This window comes from Dipodomys merriami, unplaced genomic scaffold, assembly GCF_024711535.1.
Source record: "Dipodomys merriami isolate MVZ:Mamm:240054 unplaced genomic scaffold, mDipMer1.0.p SCAF_690, whole genome shotgun sequence".
Taxonomy (NCBI): Eukaryota; Metazoa; Chordata; class Mammalia; order Rodentia; family Heteromyidae; genus Dipodomys; species Dipodomys merriami.
The window spans coordinates 216,650-239,125 of NW_027206280.1; the positions used below are offsets into that span (position 1 = coordinate 216,650).

General features: G+C 47.8%; 1 protein-coding gene across 7 annotated transcripts in view; it reads left to right on the forward strand.

Annotated features, from left to right (window-relative positions):
- The window catches only part of LOC138816317 (inositol 1,4,5-trisphosphate-gated calcium channel ITPR1-like), a 275,135-nt gene that overhangs the window by 210,495 nt on the left and 42,164 nt on the right, over window positions 1–22,476 (forward strand). For all 7 annotated transcript variants that reach the window (XM_070006010.1, XM_070006011.1, XM_070006012.1 and 4 more), the window contains 7 exons: window positions 436–546; window positions 2,884–2,979; window positions 5,409–5,531; window positions 6,590–6,694; window positions 9,625–9,817; window positions 15,954–16,076; window positions 22,269–22,444. In XM_070006010.1, coding sequence (XP_069862111.1) covers window positions 436–546; window positions 2,884–2,979; window positions 5,409–5,531; window positions 6,590–6,694; window positions 9,625–9,817; window positions 15,954–16,076; window positions 22,269–22,444 — 927 coding nt within the window. The remainder of the gene's footprint in view (window positions 1–435; window positions 547–2,883; window positions 2,980–5,408; window positions 5,532–6,589; window positions 6,695–9,624; window positions 9,818–15,953; window positions 16,077–22,268; window positions 22,445–22,476) is intronic.

Genomic DNA, 22,476 nt, shown 5'->3' on the forward strand with positions numbered 1-22,476 from the left:
AGAAGCTTGCTCTCCAAGCTTCAGCTTTTAAGCACAAGCACGAAATACGCAGAGTGACGTAGTAAGAGTGGAACCCACTCTTAAAGGGGAAAAAGAACCTAGATCCCACTATCAGTCATATACCACATTTTTCTTAAAGAACAAAAGCTGTCCCCACCGTTGTGTTTGGATGAGATGCGGCTAGTTTATCAGTTGGTGAGCAGAGGGACTTTCCTACTGTTTACTGTTAATTCTGAAACTAGAGATTTTCATCTGTCTGTCTTTTTTCTTTTTTCTTTTTTTTTTTTTTTAACCACTTTCTCACGGAAAAATTGCTCCCTGAGAAACAGCCCTGGGAGTGGTGAGCGTTGTGTTGAAATAGCAGCTCGGCCCGCTGGCCGTGTGACTGAGGGCCAGCGTTTGTGTAAAGGTCTGTGCGCTGTCTTGTTTCCGCAGAACTGCATAGCCACCCACGAGTCCAACGGCATTGACATCATCACGGCCCTGATCCTCAATGACATCAACCCTCTGGGAAAGAAGCGGATGGACCTGGTGTTAGAACTGAAGGCAAGTAGGCACTGAGCAGCAAAGAGGTGTTCGCCATTGGGAACAGTCGCTCTTCCGTTGTGTCTCGGCATGAGACGTGGTCAGTGTTAGACAAGTACCATAGGCAGTTCGGACTGAAAGAGTGATCCGAGTTGCACATGCTGACTGAATGGCAGAACTTCACTGGTTCATTTACAAAGAAGTTAGGACTGTGAGGTCACCAAGTGCCACTCGAAGATGAGAAAGAATATAATATATCCAGGACCCAAAGCCTCCATTCTGGATGGCACAGACAATAGAAATGCCATTTGCTCTGGTTTCTGAATTTTCTCCCCTTGGAGAAGGAGAAAGGACCAGGTGACAACTGGTCAGCTAACAGTATATCTAAGTCTACTTAGAAAAAGAAACCCCCAAATCTCTTTTTACTTAAAACATAGATCTAGCAGAAAAGTGATTGATTATGTCAGTGTAAAACAAAGGCAGGAAGTGGAACTGTGACTCAGAAGTGATATAGATAGAGCATTAGCCTTGAGTAGAAAAGCTCAAGAACAGTGCTCAGACCCTGAGTTCAAGGCAAGAACCTCCCTCTGCACAGGCGAACTTGTCAGTTCTCCTGGCAAGTTTCTTTGAATTATTGCTAGCGGAGGACTTCAGGTGGCTGATACTGGAGCAGCCCTATAAACACTAAAATAGTTTTATGGAGTGAAAGCAGTGACTTAAGGTGCTTAAGCTACAGGCTTTACAGGCCAACCTCATAGATGCCTTGAGAGACTGGTAGAGCGTTCCGGGTAGTGAGTTCTTAAGGGTGTCCCCAAGCCTTCCTTCTGTTTGGGGGTTCCAGGATCCAGTTCTGAAAACTGAACAAGTGTCTGCAGCATGTCTGGAAATATGTTGATGCCACCAGACGCACTTCCTCTTGTCTGTTCCCATGTGGGGGCGTGTGGAGACCTGTCTTCTGTCTGTACCCATCCGCAGTAGCAAGCATTTATCACTACAGTGAAACACCTAGAACTTCCGGGTCAGCTGACGAGCTGGTCTGCATTTCCTGCATGAAGGGCAGGCGTCATAGGAATGAAAGGCTTTTGGAAAGTGTTATCACAGAAGGAAATGAATGGCACACTTATTTTTATTTTTCCTCTATCATTTAGAACTGAGAGTCCAAATTAATAGTTGATTTGGGTATGTCGTTTAAATGCATTTTTGGCTATGTTTAGCTCCTTCTGACACATGCTTTAGACTCAAATATCGTTCAAGTCTCATGTACCTGACTTCCGTTTACCCTAAAGTACACAATGGGAGATGGAAAGAGACTGAAATGTTCACGTACTTCTGGTTGGCTTTTTTTTTTTTTTTTTAATGAATCTAGGATCCTGATTAAAAAGAAAAAAAAAAATTGCCCTGTGACAGCATAGCTGCCCAAAGGCAGAAGAACTTCCGAATCTTATACACAAGGAAACATGCAAAGTTTAGGCCCTGGCATCATCAGGAAGCTCAGGGTCTGCTGGGCTGGGACGCGTGGCAGGCATGCGGGGTTCCTCTGGGTCACTTGGGTTGCCTAGCATCAGCTATACTCATAACAGGAGAAGTTACAAGCGCAGATAGAAGAGGTTTTTTAAGACAGGGAGGAATTATCTTTATTGCCTGTCCTCTCTGACCCACAAGACTGAATAACAACGTCAGCAACTACCCAGGCAGAGGACATGCCCCTTCCAACCCTGAAAATGTCGTGGGTTCGTGTCTAGCAGGTTCTTCGTGACCGCTGTCACCGGGCGGGTGGCGGCACGCAGTAAAGCTGCAGTATTCATAGGTTCGGCCAACCCCAGGATCAAAAGTACCCAGAAAAGCATCTTTACCTGAGCGAGCACCTTGCTTATCATCGCTGCGTCAGCAGTGCAGTGTAACGAGGACCTTGCGCTGTGTTCTTCTAGCTAGTATAAGTGATCTTGGGATGAAGTAGATGAAGGAGGGGAATGTAGGTTTTAGGTGATGTTGCATAAGGGAGTTGAGCCCTGGTACCATGTCTCCTCCCCACCCCCCACCCCTTGCCGTCCAGGTACGGAGGGGAGACTGTCCCCCACGAGCACCCACATTTCAGTTTCCGTTCCTGCCAGGACTTGTCCCAGCTAACATTGGGGCATCAAGTATGGACCGTAACCATGTTGTGCCCCCTTGCCGCAAGCTAGATTCTGACCCCCGTTTCCAGGGTCGGAAGAGCTGCCTCCTCTGCCTGGCGCAGAGGCTGTGATGCCCCTGGCCCGGGGGCCAAAGGCCCGGCTGTGGAGCTGGGGTGCACACGCCTGCAGCCAGGCCGGCGCCCGGCAGCACGTCCACGTTTCTCTCCTTGCCTCTTCCATCCAGAACAATGCTTCCAAGCTGCTCCTGGCCATCATGGAGAGCAGACACGACAGCGAGAACGCAGAGAGGATCCTCTACAACATGAGACCCAAGGAGCTGGTGAGTCGGGTGACTGGCTCATGACTCAGGCCGCCAAGGAACGTTAGAGGGAGCAGATCAGCCTCCTTGAGCGCTCTCTGAGATCTCCCAACTTAGAAGTATAAAGAGAGCATTTAATTCAGGCCTCGGGCTGGGGAGAAAAAAAACCACATTGGACATGTGGTATTTTGCCCTCTCCTGTCAGTACTGACTGTTTGGGGGGGTGGGAGGGGAAATGCTCCTCCTCTTTTTTTCCTCACGGAGAAGAGCGTAGAGTCTGGTCAAGGATCCCAGCAGGCCTGAGTTCAGCTCCACAGCTCTTCTACCCTCTATGCTGTGTCACCATGGGCAACTTTTGGATGTCTCTGAGCCACTTTCCTGATCTCTGAAAGAGGTTATACACTGAAAGGTGGTTTTCAAGTCTAGATGAGACGCTTCACGCCAAACCTAGCATGAGACAAGTCCTTTGTGCACTGAGAGCCCTTTCCTTCCGCGGCTCTCTTCATGGCTGCTACTTTGGCCTCAGCTTTGTCCAGAACTGAAGCGTTCACAGCCGTTCTTGGCACCCGTGTAGTTTGGAGGCTGGTAGTGGTTTTTGTCTTTGTGGTTTATTTTTGAGGGGTGCTATTCACGAAGGGCTGTGACTTCCAGCTTGGGAGTTTGCTGTTGCAGACTGTGAGACAAACACTGTTCAGCAACAGCAGTACGAGGCAGAACTCTCTATTTGGACTCCACCCTCCCCCCCACTTCATGCAATAAACTGACAGACTTAAACAAGGACATGAACACAGACCTGAAATGTGCACTGGAGACCAGGCCAAAGTCCCTTTATATATTGCTTTAAATAAAGTTCACAGGAGCCCAGTCCTTTGATCTGGGAGGTCATGGAGGGAGTTTCCTGCCGGACACGGGAGTCCTGTGTTTTTACATAACTACTTATGTAAGTGACGGTCGGTGGCGTCCAGGGTATGCCTGTCCAAATGACCTTGAAGAGACCTTGGTCAGGTGGCCACGAACCAAGAATGAGCCTCAGGACTTCTGGACTCCCTTGAGTGGGGAAATGGCAGCACCCTGGGCTGTGGCTGCCGCCGGGCCCCAGAGTGAACCTCTTGTGGTTGGAGATCATCATTCTGGATCATGGGAAGAATCAGAGGCTCCCCAGGACAAACTGGGTTCTAAGAATCCAAATAGAAAGGGAAACTCGGATATCCAGAATGTATGCGTGCATGCATGCATGTGTGCAAACACCCACATATGTATGTGTGTCTGTGTGTACCCTGGCCCCCACCACCTATGCAACATGTTGGTTTGATTTGGTATTAGAACTGGCAGGAAAACAAGCTCAGAGAGAAGGCTCTTGCCTGCAAAGTCAAACCCAGCAGCTTGACCTGGCATCCGTGCTGATCTGTGTAGCTCTCTGCCACACAGAGGAATCATTGGGCAATGAGAAATCATTCAGAATAATGGCCTGGCAGCAGTACAGGAGGCCGAAACACCTCCTGAATCATCAAAGAAAATGATTAGTTTTTAGTACAGCTTATCAGGGGAGGGAGTATTCATTCTGACTCTCGGACTAGTTAAGCTGAAATGGTCTGTCCATTTAGCCAAACTGGACAGGCCCACTTTTGTGCTGAGGACTAGAAGAAGGATTTGAATATGAGCAGCCATAGCCCCTGCTCTTGGGAGCTGGGGTGAGTGGGAACAGCCCACAGGTAAAGAAATTGTTCTACGGAGCATGCTCAGAGCCTGAGATGAGTGCTCAGGGTGCAGCAGGGAGGGCGGGGAGGGGAAAGCAGCTCAGGCAGCTGTGAAGGGTAATGGCCACGTTCAAATCCCTGCTCGTTAACTATGACTTTAGCAGTGTTCTTTTATCTCCAAGTCTGTTTCTTCATCCATAACAAAGTGGGAATCTCTGGTACCTTGTAAAATGCTTGTGAGTGTTAAACTTTTTAAAAGAATGATAAAATGCTAAGCCCAGTGCATGCTCGGAGAGTACACCACATGACACTCCATCCTCACATGCAGGGAAAATTCCCAAAGCTAATGGATATCTTAGGTTTCCATGAAAGGGAAAGAGTTGGGATTCGAGAGAGTTGGTGGTAGGAAATACAGAGATAGGGAAAGCCTAGCTTCTAGGCAATACTTGTATCTTGTTTTATCATTTCACAGTGCTTTGATAGTCATTAACCCCTTTCTAGACTAGGTCTGAGCCAGTGATGAATGCCTCTTGGTCTAAGTGGGGGGAAAGAGTTCACCTTCTCATGGCAGTGGTGATAGGTGGTGACGGCTCTTGACAGCATCAGGGAGGATTCTGAGGCTGTCTGGCTGATGGTGGGCTGAGTGGGCCGAGTGGTCCCCGAGCTGGGAGCAGGCATGGCCACCTGTGCTGTGAATGCCAGTCTTCTGTGCTCTCCCCTTCACCGGATGTGTTGGCTTGGCCCTTCTTCCAGGTGGAAGTGATCAAGAAAGCCTACATGCAAGGCGAAGTGGAATTTGAGGACGGAGAAAATGGAGAGGACGGAGCTGCTTCCCCCAGGAACGTGGGCCACAACATCTACATCCTCGCTCACCAGGCATGACCCCCCCGCGTCCCTCCAGACATTGCCACCTACAGGGCCAGAGTTCCAAGCCAGACAGGGGCCGCACATGGGCTCTTCCTGGAAGGCTTTAAACCTAGGGTCATTTGAACTACTGAGACTGTGACTTGCAGTTGCCCTAGGCAACCTGCCCCCAAGGTGCTGGGTTGTTCCAAGACACTGCCATTTTCCCACTGCAGTGGGGGTTGAAGTACTTGGAAATCCCCAGGCTTCTTCCAAGCATCCAGCCCTGAGCTGTGGCATTAGATGCTTTATGACTTTGGTCTGGGGCCATTTGAAGGAGTCAGGCTTTCATAAACGCTAATGAGTTTCTCGTAACAACCTAAAGAAAACTTCAGCTTCCTGGCCTATCTCACTTGAAGATCTGTGGGAACCTGTCCTTCTGACTTCCTTCTGTTTGCCTTTCTGGGGATATGGTGATACTTCATGCCCTGGCACCAAAACACCACGTTGCATAATTCTCTCCCCAAACTGGCTGTGTTTTGGAGCTTGCTTCCTCTTTTTGGGGCGCTGATGTGCTTTTGGGTGGAGATGGCCATGCGGTAGCCCAGCTGGAGACTCGTGTTTCCTGTTTCCTTCGTCCCTTTTAAACTCAGATAGAGGATGTGGGTGTAAACCGATGGCAGGGTCGGGCTAGAGATCGGCAGTTCCCTGCCCCTCGTACCGGCTGAAGGATTTCAAAACCCTTTTCCTCCCTGCAGTCCCTAGTCTCCAAGAGGCCTTTCTTCTGAATATTCTGTAGGGAAGACTCCATGGAGCTACACCAAAAACGCCAGCCCCTCCTGCCTGGCTAAAGAAATCAAGGAAAAGTAGGACCCTACATGGGCACGAACCTTCCATGCTTTTATGCCAGGTTCCCAAAATAGCCGCCGTGCAAAGCACACTGGGCGGAAGGGAGCCAGCCTCCTGGCACCTTTGCCCTTCAGCTTGCTGCTGGGCATTATGTATTTGTTTAAGCTCACAGCTAGAGAGGAGCTCATGTATTCCTGCGACAAAGAGACACTGACCCCTGCATTTCCGTGCCTGTGTTCTAGTTGGCTCGGCATAACAAAGAACTTCAGACCATGCTGAAACCTGGCGGCCAAGTGGACGGAGATGAAGCTCTGGAATTCTACGCCAAGCACACGGCACAGATTGAGGTGAAAGCAGTCAGCCTAGGGCTTGGGAGGGCTGAGGCTTCGCGAGTTTGGCCTGAGGTCTCGAGATCTTCAGTGGACGATTCCCCCGTGCTGGAGCTTGCACACATCCACGCAAATGAGCAATGGAAAGGTGGTGAGCTACATGGGTGCTGAATACCCAGTTATGTCCAGAAAAGTCACAGTGCCTGCTCAAGGTCTGGAGGGGGAGGCAGACACTTAGCAGATTCACACGGGAGAGATCTCAGCCGCAGAGGGGCCTGCTATAGATTGTAGTAGCCCAGGAGGCCTGGTGTAAAGAACTGGTATCTAAGTACAGACATAAAGAACACAGCAACTGATTAGCCAGAGGGAGAAGCTCTTGAGACATGGGGAAGATTCTAGGTAAGAGACAGGGCTAGAGAAACCCCTAGTAGCTAGAGTTCAGCAAGCTGATGGGGAACAGCATACAACCAAGCAGCCAGAATGTCAGACCTCCTGCACCAGCCTCAACCATCTGGGCCCTCAGATAGAAGGAACTGATTGGACACTTTGACCCAGGGGAGCACTCCAATCTAGGGGAGCACTCTGGTCAGATCTGCATTTTAAACAGGACAAAGCAGAAGTCTCCTGGGAGCTTGGTGGTGTCACCTCCATTTTGCAAATGGAGCAGCTGTGCAGTAAGCTGAGTGAGGCTGTGGCACCTGTACGGCATTCAGTGGTACTGCTGGCATTTGAAGCTGGTCTGTTTGACTCCTGAGTTTGGGGTGCAGTTTAGGACACCTGCGCTGTCTGTCAGCATCCTACAGAACACAGTCTTCTGCCTCCAGGATCCAGGCAGTAGGAGATGATGAGGCTGCCTGTTTGGCTAGCGAGGAAATACAGGGTCCATGTGGGGAGAGGGATCTGGAGGGACTGACAGACTTCTTCCAGCAACATAATGTATTTGGGGTAGAGAGTCCTCAGAAATGTGTTCTTCCGCTGTCTCAGGCCTCGAAGGCAGTGCATCATGCTGGTAACTAGGCCAGTAACGTATGTGAGCACACAGGTTTGATATTAGTGGCCGACTCCGTCCTCTGGATCCTTTAGAAGCCAGGCTTCGGGTGTTTGCAGAGTGGAATGGAATGGTGGCGGTGATCCCCGTATGTGCGTTGGGTGGGTGGGGAGAAGACAGGCTCAGTCAGTTAGACGGTGTGAACAGTGTCTCCCAATCTGGTCTCACGTCTGTTCTCTCACCTTCCACTTCCAAGCCGGGAAAAAATAAAAATGCCCATTGAAACCCCTTGTATAACCACTTAATTTTTTTTTAAGGAGGGAGAGGTTATAAATGACCGAGATATGACCCTCGGAGCCTGCGGCTCCCAGAGCCTGCGGCCCCTAGCCACCACCCACCCTCCCTTCAGATCTCCCTTGGGGACCAAGGGAGGTGTCTGTGCAAAGCCAGGGAACACTTTGTCACTTCCTGTCGAAATGCCACTTTGTTGTTACTGGATTGTTGTTGTTAGACCATGGGCTGGACCTCTACCACTATGGCTTCTACCACTGTGGCTTCTACCATCGCTAGAAGGACAGGCATGTGCCACTGTGCCAGGCTATCTGATGTAAAGCCCTGCTGACATGATGTGAACTTTTTCCTCAGGCTGGCCTAGAACCATGATCCCTGTCATCTCAGCCTCCCACAGAACTAGGACTTCAGGAGTAAGCCACTAGGCCCATCCTGATCAGGGCCCTTGGCACCAGGAGATGCAGAGTTGATCCCTCACCTGTGTGTCCACTAAGGTCACTCGGGGAAATGGTTCACCGGCAGGTTCTGGGCATTAACTCCCACACGGCAGGTGCAGCTCCCTGAGGCTGGCTCTGAACCAGAGTCCGTCTGGTAACAAAGCCTCCTGAAAGCCGAGTTCCGGCTTCATTTACAAGCTGCTGGTCTAGGCACCATGCTCCTAATAGCCTCCGGAACCTGTGGGAACCCGCCTCACCTCGGCTAGAGTTTCCCACCATAACGTGGCCTGAGTCACCTCTCTTGCTCCACCAGGGAACAAAGGTACTGAGGGAGGAGCACAGGCTCTTCCTGTTGAGCGCCTCAGCCCTGGGTCTCACCTGACTTCTCCAGCCTCGGGGGAGTAAGAACAAAGAGGACATGCCTGTGTGGTACCACAGCTCATGGCCCTTTATAAATCTCTACCCCTAGGATTGTGACTCAGGACCGTGTCCTAGAATTCAAACAATCCAGATCAGACTCCCTCCTTCCTCTCCGGGGACTGAGCCAGTAGAGGAAAGGCCTGGGAGAAACCTTTGAAGTGTCCACTCCTGGGGCCCCCACAAAGCTAGTCTGAGGGACGGCGTGGCCATCCCAGTCGAATGGGAATGTTGATTGCCGTGCCTCACGTCCTATGGATGGCGGGACAAGTAGGTCATGGTGATCGGATAGAAACCAGACCTTCACGAAGTGCTCATTGGGAAAAATAACTCAATTTTGCCATCTTGAGAAAAGATCTCAGGTGAGGTTTACACCCATGGTCTGTCTGGCATTGGCCCAGTCCAGTGTGACATCCACTAGCAGTGTGTCACTGCTAGGGAAATAGAGATTCCATTCTTCAGTTCCCCTTAGCGCATGTGCTAACGTTCAGGAGTCACCTGGCTACTGCAGAAAGGTAGATTGGACAGTAGCAGCCGCCGCCAAAAGAGGTACACAAAATCTGTACCATTTGTTTCAGATAAAAGTTGCTGACGTTGAAACGAAAGGGGTCCGAGGCTAGAAAAACACTCTGACAGACTTACCAGAAGGATTTTTTTATATAAATTTTGGAGAGAAGCAGCCTAGCACGAGGGGGGGAGGGGTCCTAGAAATCAGAGAGGTTCAGATCCCGTGTCTTGAACCCCCAGTCTACTGCCAGTGGACTAGAACCATTGCAAAATTGTTTAAATCTCACCTATTCTTTTTTCCACCCTAGATTGTCAGATTAGACCGGACAATGGAGCAGATCGTCTTCCCCGTGCCAAGCATCTGTGAATTCCTAACAAAAGAGTCAAAATTACGAATATACTACACCACCGAGAGAGATGAGCAGGGCAGCAAAATCAACGACTTCTTCCTGCGCTCTGAAGACCTCTTCAACGAAATGAACTGGCAGAAGAAACTGCGAGGTGGGTCTCGAGAGAGCCTTGACACTCCCCAGGGTGGTGCTCTTTGGGGGCGGCACCAAGCCTGGCCTTGTGGTGTGTTATCTCCAGGCAGAAGCCACATCAGTATAACTTGTGACACTTTTCCACCTCTGACCTCCAGGAAATCAGAGGAACTTGAGTAGCTGAAAGATGTGCCGTGGTCTAGGGAGACAACTTCTCTAAAAAAGGTTGCCTTTGGCTGGATTTGACTGGGGAGTCTCATGGGTGACTCAGGAAGCCTGTTTTGATATCTTAACGTCGAAAGTCAAAAGGAAGGAGAGAAGTCCAGGCCTTTGCACTCAGGATGGGTCACCGGGGCCAGCCGTGCAGACAGCAGGATCGCTCATTTACTAGCACACCTGCTCCGGAGACGCTGGTGTTTGCCCTCTTACGGCATAGCTCGGATTCGAGACTCTAAATCATTTTACGGGCGGTGGAATCATTTGCCATATAAGATGCTTCGTTGCTCACCAGCAGGTCCTGTTGAGAAGTTCAGCCAAGTTAGGTTGAAATTACCCATCTAAGACAGCTTTATGGGGCTTTCCCAGAGGGCTTCCTTGCTCCTGGTTTTCATTGGGGTTTTAATGTGATCCTTCAGCACGAACAGTACACTTGGCACCAGCTGTTGTGAACAACTTAAAAGGGATCGTGCTTCATTTCTGTGTGTTAGTCAGGCACCGGGTTTGTTATTTGAAACCCTGGGGTCTGGCTCGAGCGCGATCTTTCAGGTTCTTTCTGTGAGGTACAGCTGGGGCAGGGAAAGCTGGCTTGAAGTCAGTTTCCAGCAGTGCCTGTCCTCTCCCTGATCAGTGCCGATCCGGGCAGAGCTGAAGCTGTCTCACTCAGCAGGGTTCCTTGATCTTTGACTTTTTCCTCATCCTCCCACCTTCCTAGATTCACAGTGACAGGGAGCCTTACAAACCAGTTGTCCAGAAGACTCTGTTCCCACCCTTCCCCACCCCCTGCCCCCACTCATGATCGTCCAGTTCTAACACATATCTCTGAAGCATTTTAAAATGTCTTACCAGGGCAGACTTGTCCAGCCCTGAGATCCATGTCCTGCGACTGCCCAAGGTGACAAACAGCCTTCACCACGTCCTTCTTGCTATGCAGTGTGTCCTTAAAGCCTACTGTGGATCTCTCTGAAACTCTCCCACTCATGCTTCATCCTGGGAATTTCTACCCAACACCAGGCTCAGGCAAATAAGAGAAAAAAAATACACCCTCTCCCTCCAAAAAAAGGGGAGGGGGGAGATAGAGACCCCACCTACTGCATACTCACTTCCAGCTCTTAGAGTAAGGAAAGGAGAACGTCTCTTCAGTTGCCTTTGCCTATCCCAATATTTTATAATCGCAGCTTCGTGTGTTGTCGTGAATCCATGTGCCCAAACCTTACTAATGAACTGCATCTTTCTTCCTATCCAGCGTCCTTGTCTACTGAGATGGGTCAGATATATTCTTTATCTCAAAATTGTGTTATCAAGCTGGGTGCCAGTGGCTCACGCCTGTAATCCTAGCTACTCAGGAGGCTGAGATCTGAGAATTACGGTTCAGAGCCAGCCTCTAGGCAGGAAAGTCTGTAAGACACTTATCTCCAATAAACCACTCAGAAAACCAGAAGTGGCGCTGTGGCTCAAGTGGTAAAGTACTTGCCTTGAGCTGAAGAGCTGAGGGACAGCGCCCAGGCCCAGAGTTCAAGCCCCACAACTGATCAAAAAAAAAATTGTGTTATCAGATACATGTATATGTTTTAGGGGCTCTTTGAAAAGCTGGTGAGCCAGTGCCTCTTCCTAAGATGGTATCTCTGGCCTGCGGTAGCAGGAGGCTCTCACCCCAGGAGCAGGAAGGTAAACGCATTTCTGCTTTGCCACCCACTGGCTCTGTGGCTTCACTATTCCCAGACCCTCCCCAGTAAAGTGAGGAATTAATAACACCTGATAGATTCATTTATTCTCGAAGGACCTCTTCATTTTGTGATTTATTTTATATTATGGTTAATATCTTTCCTCATTTTGGTCTTTCTGTTTCTGGAAAACAGTTTTGTTTCCATGAAGCTTAAGTATAACTGTACTTGTCAACTGAGAATTTTTTAATTGGCTTCAAAACCAGCTACCAAGAGAAAAATAGAAAATAATAACTGAATTTGAGATGATTTGCATAGTTAAGGAAGGGCAAAATGTACTCATTGGAAGGACAGATAAAATAAAACACATTATTCTCTCCTAAAAGCAGCTCGCTTCTCATAAGTCTACAGGAAAGGTTTTTCTGGCCTGTCTTTGTAGCTGCTTTGCCTATCCTGAATGTGTTGCTGAGATTAAGCCTAACTGATTACTCAACAGAAAGCCAATGTTGCTTAGTGTTTTCTTCAGCAAGAATTTAAATACCCACTTGTGTTGCTCTCCAGAAACCTTCTTCCATACAGAACACCTGAGCACAGGTTCAAAAACACAAACACACACACACCACACACACCCTTGTCAGTATTCCTGTGACCTTCTATGATCTTCTCTATGACCTTCTCCTGAAGAAAACCGGAAGACAACGTGTGAGACATGGACCTTTTCTTGCTTGGGATTTTCTCCCATGATTATCACACTTGAAATACAGCTGGAAAAGTCTACGTGCATGTATATACATATGTGCGTATATACACACACACACATATACACACAAAATATATAAACTATATGCAGAAAGAGTGTGTATATTTATACATACATACTTCAAGTCATCCAATTAAGGCTAGCTTCTTTAAATAGCAGTAGCTAGGAGCGGGCATTAGCAAGAGAAGCCCCAGGTATAGTTATGTAACCCACTCTTCCTGTCTGTGGTCATCGCACCACAGTTGTGCTGTAATATGGCAGGTGTATTGATCCAGCCAGCCTACAGCTCCCAGTAAGTAGAGAGCACAGTGCAAGATCCAGCAAAGGGATTCAATCACACACAGGCTCTGACTCTGTCCTGGGGTGGGGTGGTTGCCATCTGAAGGGGCGTAGACAGCACAAGCATACTTGTGAGTAGCCGCAGTACCAGGCTGCTTATGATGGAAGGCTATAATCAAACAATGATGGGTTATGGGAAAGCAGGGGAAACGAAGACTTCAGAGAGAAAGTAGGATGGGAGAGCATCTACAGGGGTGGGCAGACTTGGATAACACAGCGTGGAAGGTTGGAGGTAGGGGAGGTAGATTCAGTCAGTTTCCTCATCGCTGCTGTTAACACATTTCCAAAAACTGAGGCTTACAGCGGCATGAATGTATTACCTTATGTTTATGTTGTTCAGAAAGCTGAAAAGGACCTCACTGGGCGAACATCAAGGTGCTGACAGGGCCCTGTTGTCTGCTGCCTCCAGCCCTTTCCAGCTTCTAGAGAGGCCTGCCTTCTTTGGCTCTGTCTTCTCTTCCTCTCTCTCCACAGCCATGCCTGTCCAGCAGAGCCTTTCTCAGGCTGCATCCCCCTTTCATGTAAGATAACATCCCTTTCCAGAACGTTGACACTCTCTGCTGATTAGGCAGGGACATGAGAGGGACTTTATTGTGCCTGCCATCCAAGGTGCATGGATTGCTTCCTATTACTGCATCACTAATTACCCTCAACATGTAATAGCACACACTAGAAATATTTTCTTTTCTCATAGACTGTTAAGGCCAGAGATTTGGGAGCTTCATTGTTTGGGCCCCGAGTCTTGCACTGTGTTGCTCCTGAGATGCCAGCGAGGGCACATCATCCAAACACGTGTCTGGACTTGGGGGGGTCCACTCCTCAGGGCTCCCACGTGTTGTGGGCAGCAGCCTCGGTTCCTCTGCACACGCATCTCTCTATGGGTCTGCCTGAGAGTTCTGCTGACACCGCTGTTGTTTGTCTCGGAGCAAACGGTCTGGGAGAGAGCAAGGAGGAAGCCACAGGGTTCTTTGTGATCTCCTTTTGGAAGTCTTGAGCTGCCAGTTGCCCCGTCTCCTGTTTATTAGCAGCTCGTTGCTGGTCTGGCCCATGTTCACCAGGAAGGGAATTAAGCCGCACCCCTTGGAGAGAAGATCGAAGACTGGATATATTTTTCAGTTACCACACAGAGAGAGTGCACAAAGGCTGGTGGGGAAGGGGGCGCACCAGTGTGTGTGTGGGAAGCACCCCTAGACTTCCAGCAGAGGCAGAGCATATGGTGATGGAAAGTGGGAGAAAGGTCTGGAAAGGCAAATGCAACACCGTTTGGTGCATGACAGGAAAGGAAAATATTGCACAAGGTGGGTCTCTCAGTATCTCCTGAAAGGCCTGACTGTTTAGATTCAAAACGGCAGTGTGATTAAAGTAAACTGTTAGCATTGTAAAAATAAGGTTGAGCCGACCTCTACATTCCTAGTTGAAGAGCAGTTACTGTATTGGTTCTGAAGTATCCTGTAGGACACATACTTGCGTTTGATATCAGGCATACTGTCTTCGGGGAACTCCGGTTTGCATGGACCATTGCTGAGCTTTGCCAGCCCCTTGTATTTTCTCCTTAACTTGTTACTGTAACATCATAAGCATATAGCGTAACATATAGCATATAGCATTCATGTGGAGAGTAGGCTGTAGGTTCTGTGTACCTGTCACATAGCTTCAGTGGTGATCAACTCTGTGCTGTTTACCTCCATTCTCTTCTGGAGTTTTCTTCACCAGATCAGAACTGGGCTTCAGTCCCAGAAGAAATACCAGTAGTTGTTGTAGCTAGACCAAGAGATTTCTAATCTTAACTTTGCTTCAGAAATTAACAACAACAAAAAGTCAATCATTTCCCAACAGTCAACTGGATCCTTGCACCTTCTCTTTTGAATGGCATCTGTCACTCATCTTTATCTTGTCGCCGACCCCAGAGGATTACTAACCTGGGAAATAAGATCACGCATGCTGCTACCCCCTGCAAGCCTCAGTATTCCACATTTATAACATGAAGGATTTTAAACTCAATGATTATTCCTCTGCTGTTTGGAAACACTGCCTGTTACCAAGTACAAGCATGATAGAGGTGATTTTTTTTTTTAATTATCCAAGGATCTATTTAATTATACCACAACAATATTTTCGATGGAAGCTTCCAGAGACTTGGCTGCCGCCCCTGGGCATCATTGAAGAAGGGCCAATGATTTGCCATTGGCTGCTGTCCTGTAGTCGAATGGTGACTTCACTGGGGGGGGAGGGGGGAGCAGTACATGAGAGAGATGATTCTCACATACTCCAGACCCATCCCTGGAGAGCCATCCTATTGACAGAAACTGCCTTTTGTAAATTGCTTCTGGCATGGGCACTGCCTACCACTGGTGTTTTGGAACAAGTGGAAGGCACCGCTGTGAGATGGGTCTGTGGCGCCCAGGCATGGACGCGGGTTTGTCATTCTGACACAGAGAACAGCATGCGACTGCCGTGGCTGGCAGTGATAGCAAAGTGACCCTTACCCCTTTGGGATGGCTTCGTCCCACTTCCTCCATGTCCTGGGGCCTTTGGAAATGTACGCTTCACGGCTGACCGTTTCCCAATCTGCCGCCTATGCCCCTGGGTTCCCCACTCTGGGGGTGATTGGCCGATGGGAGGGAAAGGGCAAGGGACAGGATGTGAGGCAAGGGATCATTGTTAGCAGAGCACTGGAGCCAGGGATAGGAATGTGGAAATGGCACCAGGCCTGGTCACAGGCCCAGTTAAGCCAACTCTGACCCTTCCGTCTCCCTGACCTTTCTAAATAGCTTATTGAGTTCTTGGGTCTCTCTGGGTATCTCATCTGGTCCTGGAGGCCTGGGAGAACCAGAAAGTCAGGGCATGAACTCTGTCTACCCCTCAGATTCTCTAGCTGATGGCATTGACTAAGGCACACAGGCCTTTTCCATGTTCCAGCTTTCCCCCTTTTCTTCTCCTCTTGTCCCCCAATACGTCTTCTGTTCCGTGAGCTTTCCCAACAGAAATGAACCAGTCCGATGTCACTGTGTGCCAACTTCAAAACAAATGATCATTTTTACCACTGGGGTGAAGAATGGGAACGGGAATGGGCTTGTGGAGGCCGCGCGGGGCCAGGCGAAGGCAGGACCGTGCTGAATTCCAGCGCCTTGACACATGTTCTCCAACCTCACGCGGCTTCCTCTCTGTTTCCACAGCCCAGCCCGTCCTGTACTGGTGTGCTCGCAACATGTCTTTCTGGAGCAGCATCTCATTTAACCTGGCCGTCCTGATGAATCTGCTTGTGGCGTTCTTCTACCCATTTAAAGGAGTGCGAGGAGGTATCCGCTGTCTTTTAATTCTAAGGGAACAACCCATCCCAACAGAAAGTCTATGACTTGACATCCTAAATAGTGTTTCTGGAACTGTAGGTGCCATATTTAGGATCCCAGTTACACATTGGCAGACAAGATGAGATGGTAGCTTTCGCCTCAGAGGTTGAGCTCTAACTTCAGATAACGTAAATATTATATCAAATACTATATCAGGATAATTTTTTCCACTAGCAGAGAAGGAGAAAAAAAATATTAAACCCGTGGGAAGTTGCCTTCGCTCCCTTTGTTGGACAGACTGGGGAAATATATGTCAGAGAGGTCGAGAGATTTAGCAAGGCTTACTCAGTGCAGAGACATTGTGATGATCATTCTGCTGCTGATTTTCCACACCATACTTCTGGAATGGATTTCAGACTAAAGACTGTAATCCTTGTAATAAATTTCTGGATTTTTTTTTTTACCCTGCTTTTGCTTTTGCCAGAGGTCAGAGAAGACTCGAATGGCTGAAGGCTCTTCAGTGGAGTAGTATGTTTAGTCTGCAGAGTGCTGATTGCATTATTCATGGATTTCCCCCGCCCACTACCACCCACCATCTCCTTCCGGTCACTCCCCCCCCACACACACACACACGAGTGTGCTCCATGCTTTGCTACAAAAACACAAATCATTAAGGGTGGGCATTCATGTTTGGGGAACCCCTCAATTTGCTCCTAGTACATGAAATATATTTACCCTTGTAGGGTCCTCTTTTAAGATACTCCTCAGTTAAACCTAGAGCCCTCCTTCCCTCCTCTTGGTGGTACTGGAGATGGAACCCAGGGCTTCACACAAGCTAGCCAAGTGCCCTACCCCTGAGCCTTCTGGGAGGTCTAGTTCTCTAGCTAAAGTTTTCATCAGTTTTTGGCAGACCATTTCACCGTTGTAATGTAGCCATCTGCCAGGATCTACCTGTGTGAGTCCTAATGGGATAGAGAAACTCCAAAGTAAGCCATATAAACAAAACAAAACAGTGGGGGAGTAGGTTCCAGCTCGGCTCTTGCCCTTCATAATGCGGGCAAAGGTGTCTGCAGCACATGTGTATGTAATAAAAGTGTGTTTAAAGACCAATTTGAAAGTGATGACATGTTATGTAATGCTTATGTATCTAGCCCCATCTGCAGTGTTAGCTTTTCTATCTGGCCTCAGGTTGCACTGAAGATGCCGTGTGGATGATTTTTCTCCCAAAGTATGGCCTCCACACACATCCAGGGGGAATTTTTTTTTTTTCCTTTTAAATGCCAGGTCAGGAAACACAAGGCTACAGCGTCTTCTCTGTGGGGACACCGCCTTACCCGAGCGGGAATATGAGCACAAAGGTCCTGACAATGGCCGTGGCCTGGACCCCAACCCCTCCTGCCTCAGAAGACCTGTGCTCATCACAGCATGACAGTTGAGCCATTGCTTTGGATGTGTTTTTCATACGCCCCCCCCCCCACCAATTCTGAAAATAAAAACAAAAACAAAAAACCTCAAGTGCTGTTATCAGGCACCAGGGGTTCCTACCTATAATCCTAGCTACGCAGGAGGCTGAGATCTGAGAATCAGAGTTTGAAGCCAGCCCAGGCAAGAAAGTCCTTGAAACTCTTCTCTCTAACCACTAAAAAGCCAGAAATGGAGCTGGGGTTCAAGTGACAGAGTGGTAATTTTTAGTGGAAAAGCACAGGGAACAGTGCCCAGGCCCTGAGTTCAGGCCTAAGACAGGCCCACTCCACTGTTCACGTTGACTTTTCTTCACTGGTCCCTAGTGGCAGCATTCAGGCAAGTGTCTAGGCCACTGAGTTCGGGCAGCCCTTTAAGCCTCAAGTCCTACTTGAAAAATCCAGAGACTTAGTGTCTAGGCCTAATAGCACTGAACACTGGCCCGCTCACTCATTGGCTCACCCATTTTTTTTTTAATTACTCTTAATCTTACTAGATGCTTCCATTGAGCCCATGCTTGTGAGGCTTTGGGATGTTAGGAAAGACAGTAACAGCATCCTGACTCCCACCGAAGTGTAATACTCAGTGGATTAAGAGTTCTCTTAACTCTAAAATGGTGCGTTCTGAATCCGACCTCACCTCCCACTGAGCTGTGGGAGTCTAGGCTGCCTAACGGAGAGCCACAGGCTTTAAAACCTCAAGCTAATGACTGAAACAGAGTCCGGGCTCGTGGGAGGGAACAAGTTGCTCTAGCCTAAGGAAACCTAAAGCCATCTCAAGCCTAGTAACTCCCCTGTTTTCTTTTTGTATTACGTGCGTTTGGTGCAGTCCCTGCTAGCCATGTTCTGGAGACTAGGAATAAGATCTGCTTCCTTATCTTCACCCTGCCTAGAAATAGGATCTGTGTCATGGACCTGGAAGTATTTTATGAGGTCAGCGTTTGTTAGAGGCTAGAAGTATAGCTATGGTGGAGCAATTACCTAGCATGAGCAAGATCCTGGGCTTGAGCCTCAACCTAGGAGAAAAAGAAGTATGCTGGTATGTATACACTTACAACTTCTTGTATCCTAAAACCAGGATATCCAAAATGTCCCACTTAGCTGTGTGTGCTAATATGGTTTTGCAGTGCATAAGATTTGTGGGTGCCAAGAACAGCAGTGGCCTTAAAAGCTCCTGTTTGAAAGTATGACTCCTACCCCTTTATTTCAGAATGAATGAGTCACACAGCCTTTCAGAAGCATGACACGTAGGCAGGGGCAGATGCTTACTGAATTTGTAAGCGTGCCATAATGGTTCAAGCAAATGTAGAAAGACCTCTGAAACTCTTTTATTACTGATATCTTCAGGTAGACACACAAGTAGAAAGAATAATGAACTGCCACATGCCTATCAGCCTAGGTTTAATCATTAACATTCTACCTGTCATGTTTCCTCTATCCCCTCTACTGTGTTTTCTGAAACACTTTAAAGATGTTTATACATCTTGTTGTTTGGACCATAAATATTTCAGTGTTCTTCTCTAGCTCATTAGCATGTTTTAAAATACGTATAATTACCATGCCATTATATATAACAAAACTAACAGCAAATCTTGTATTAAGTCTGCCCAAACTTCCAATTCCTCCAGCTGTCTCTAAAACATCTTTCCAAAGTTGGTTTTTGTAATCCAGTACTATTTTTGGTTAATGCTGCTTTCATAGCGGACTTCTGCATACATGTTATTGTACTGGCCACAGTTATTAGACTCACATACTTAGAACTCTCCAATAGAAAGACAGACGTACTGAAAAGTGGGCCACAAGACAGTTCACAGAAGAAACAGAAAGATCAGTAAGCAAAACATATGGAGAGATGTCCAGTATCACTGGTTGTCAGGGAACTGCAACATAAAACCACAGTAACATACCACTGTCAACTTCAGGGGTGACATTGTAAAGGCCAACAGACCAAGTGTCAGCAACGATGTGGAGGAAGCAGAGCTCTGATGTACTACAGAGGGGAAGGCAAAATGGCAGTCATCTTGGAAAGCCATATGACAGCAATTCATAGTTATGCATATATTTAAGATCCATTGGTCTGCTAGGCACTGGTGATGGTGACTTATTCCTGTAATCCTAGCTACTGGGGAGATGGAGATGAAGAGGATTTTGAGTTTCAGGATAGCTCAGGAAAAAAATAAAGCTATGTAGATCCTATGTCAACAGGAAAAGAAACTGGCTGTGGTGGTGTATACCTGTCACCTCAGTCATGCAGAAAGCATAAATGGGATCACAGTCTAGGCCAACCCAGGCCAAACAACAAGACCCTGTCTTAAAAAAAAAATTAACCAAAGCAAAGAGGACTTGGAATATAGCTTCAGCAATTTTAAGCATCTGCCTAGCAAGTGTGAGACCCTGGGTGCAGACCCCAGTACTGACAAAAAAAAAAAAATCAAGCATTTGTCCAAGAGAACTGACAACATATGTTCACTCCAAGATTTGTATTTGAATGTTCCTGGTAGCTTCATTCATGATGTCTCCAAACTAGAAGGGATTTAAATACCCATTCACTATTGAATGAATGAATAAATGGTAGTATAGCCATAGTGTAGCATATTACTCAGCAACAGGACAGACCAACACCCACTAATGACCCAAAAGGCTCTTAGTCACTTGGTAAGTGATAGACGTCAGGCACAAAAGGCTGCCTACTAAACTTATTTTTTTCTTTTTTTGTGTCAGTACTGGGGCTTGAACTCGGTGCCTGAGGGCTGTCCCCTATCTTTTTCACACAAGGCTAGCACTCTTACCACTTGAGCCACACCTCCACTCCCAAATTTTTCCGTTTTAATGAAATCCTATAAAGGTTATATAATGACAGCACACGCATCATGATCGCTTACAGGTTGAGAGAAAGTAAAACATTGAGCCAAGAAGCACAAGGAAACTTGTTGCCAGGCTGATAATATTCAAGAGTGTGATGGTGGTGGCAGTTTTATCTGTTGATCACATCATTAGCCAGGTACCAGTGGCTCACAGCTGTACTCTTAACTACCTGAGAAGCTAAGATGGAAACAGTCATGGTTCAAGGACAGCCCGGGCATACATGTAAAACCCCTTCTGAACCAAGAATTGGGCACAGAGGCGTGTGCCTTGACATCTGAGGTTGGGAGAGTTGCAGTTGCAGGTTAACCCATACCAAAAAAAAAAAAGTGCATAAGACTCCATCTCGAAGAAGAAGCCGGATGTGGTGGCAGATGCCACATAGTCATCCCAGCTGTGATAAGTAAAATAGGTGGATCGTAGTTCACATGCACTCCCAGGAAAAAAGCAAGACTATCTCAAAATAACCAGTACAGAACAAGGAGGGAGGTATAGCTCAGTGATAGAATACCTACCTAGCAAGCACGTTGTCCTGAGTTCAAATCCTAGCACTGTGTGCACGCACACATGTGCAAATTCACCAAATTGCATACTTATATTGGGTGGATTGTATTTTAATGGTGGCCTTAGAGGTACGTTACCTCCGTCCATTCACTGGGTCACTCTGGGCAAGATAGGTAGCCTAAGACTGGAATTTATTGATAATAGAGATATTCTACCATCTTCATGAGATGATTGGGAAAAATGAATCATCCATAACATCAGGGGCCTAATACACTTGACAGCCCAAAAATGTACACAAGAATGATGTGCACACCAGACTTGGAATTTCTGAAAGTGTTGGCCCATTTCTGACCAGGTTTAATGCATACCACAGGTGGACAGAAATCTGCGGCTGGGGCTAGAGGAACAGTGATTACAGAGGAGGAAAGTGTCTGGGTAGGCGTGGCCTGGAGTGGAAGAGCTGTATTGCACAGGCACCTCTTGCTGAATGGTGGTGTAGTCCCTGCAGTTCAGACGAAGTGAACTTTACATAAGCGTCCTTAATCACGTAGTGCTGCTTGTCTACATCCGAGGGAAACTCAAAAATGTGACAGCATTTGCAATAGGGGTGTTTCTTTTTTTTTTTTTAATGAGTGTTTTACAGAACTATATTTTTAGCCATGTTGGCTCATGTTATATAACCAAGACATCTCGTGGGACACTCTAAATAGAACTTGCAATAGCAAGAGATGACAAAAACTGGTGGAAGCTCTTGGACTGCAGGGGTGATCTTAATTGTAGATGATGCTCCTGACACGGAAGCTGCTTCCCTGGGAAGTCTGATGCAGCCAGGGGACCTAGAGTGTTCCTGTAATAGAAAGGAAGTATAGGCTTGTAGTTTGCCTCCTCCCCCAAGAGTGACTTGTGACACGTGTGTGAATTTTATTTACTGAACAAGTGTCTAGCAAGTGTTCAATGAGGTGCAGTCTAGACAGACAGACAGAGAAGTCAACACCGGGAGTTAACTCCAGAAGGGAACTTCCTATGGGATGGATGTCCAGCTCAGGGACAGAATAATTGCCCAGCACAAAAAAAGTCTTGGTTTTCCAGAAAGTGTAGGAATGTGCAGAGGAAGAGGGGACACCTGGCATTCTTTTTGAGGAAGAAAGAGATAGGGGAGACTTTCCGCGAGTGATCCTATCTAAGCTAAAGTGAAGATGCATAGGAAAGGGAGAAGAAATTTCCCAGACGGAAAACAGGTACGATGGTTGGAAGCCCAAAGACATGGACGTGGCGGGTTATATCTGGAGCCTAGACTGTGAGGCGGGACCTGCCCTGATCCATTGCCTGTTTCCCTCGCAACCTGATGTGATAGGACCTTGCTCTGTCCTTCCAGGAACGCTAGAGCCACACTGGTCCGGCCTGCTGTGGACAGCCATGCTCATCTCCCTGGCCATCGTCATTGCCCTGCCCAAACCCCATGGCATCCGGGCCCTAATTGCTTCCACAATTCTGCGGCTGATATTTTCCGTCGGGTTACAACCCACGTTGTTTCTGCTGGGCGCTTTCAATGTAAGTATGGCTATCTTTGTAGCCACAGTGTG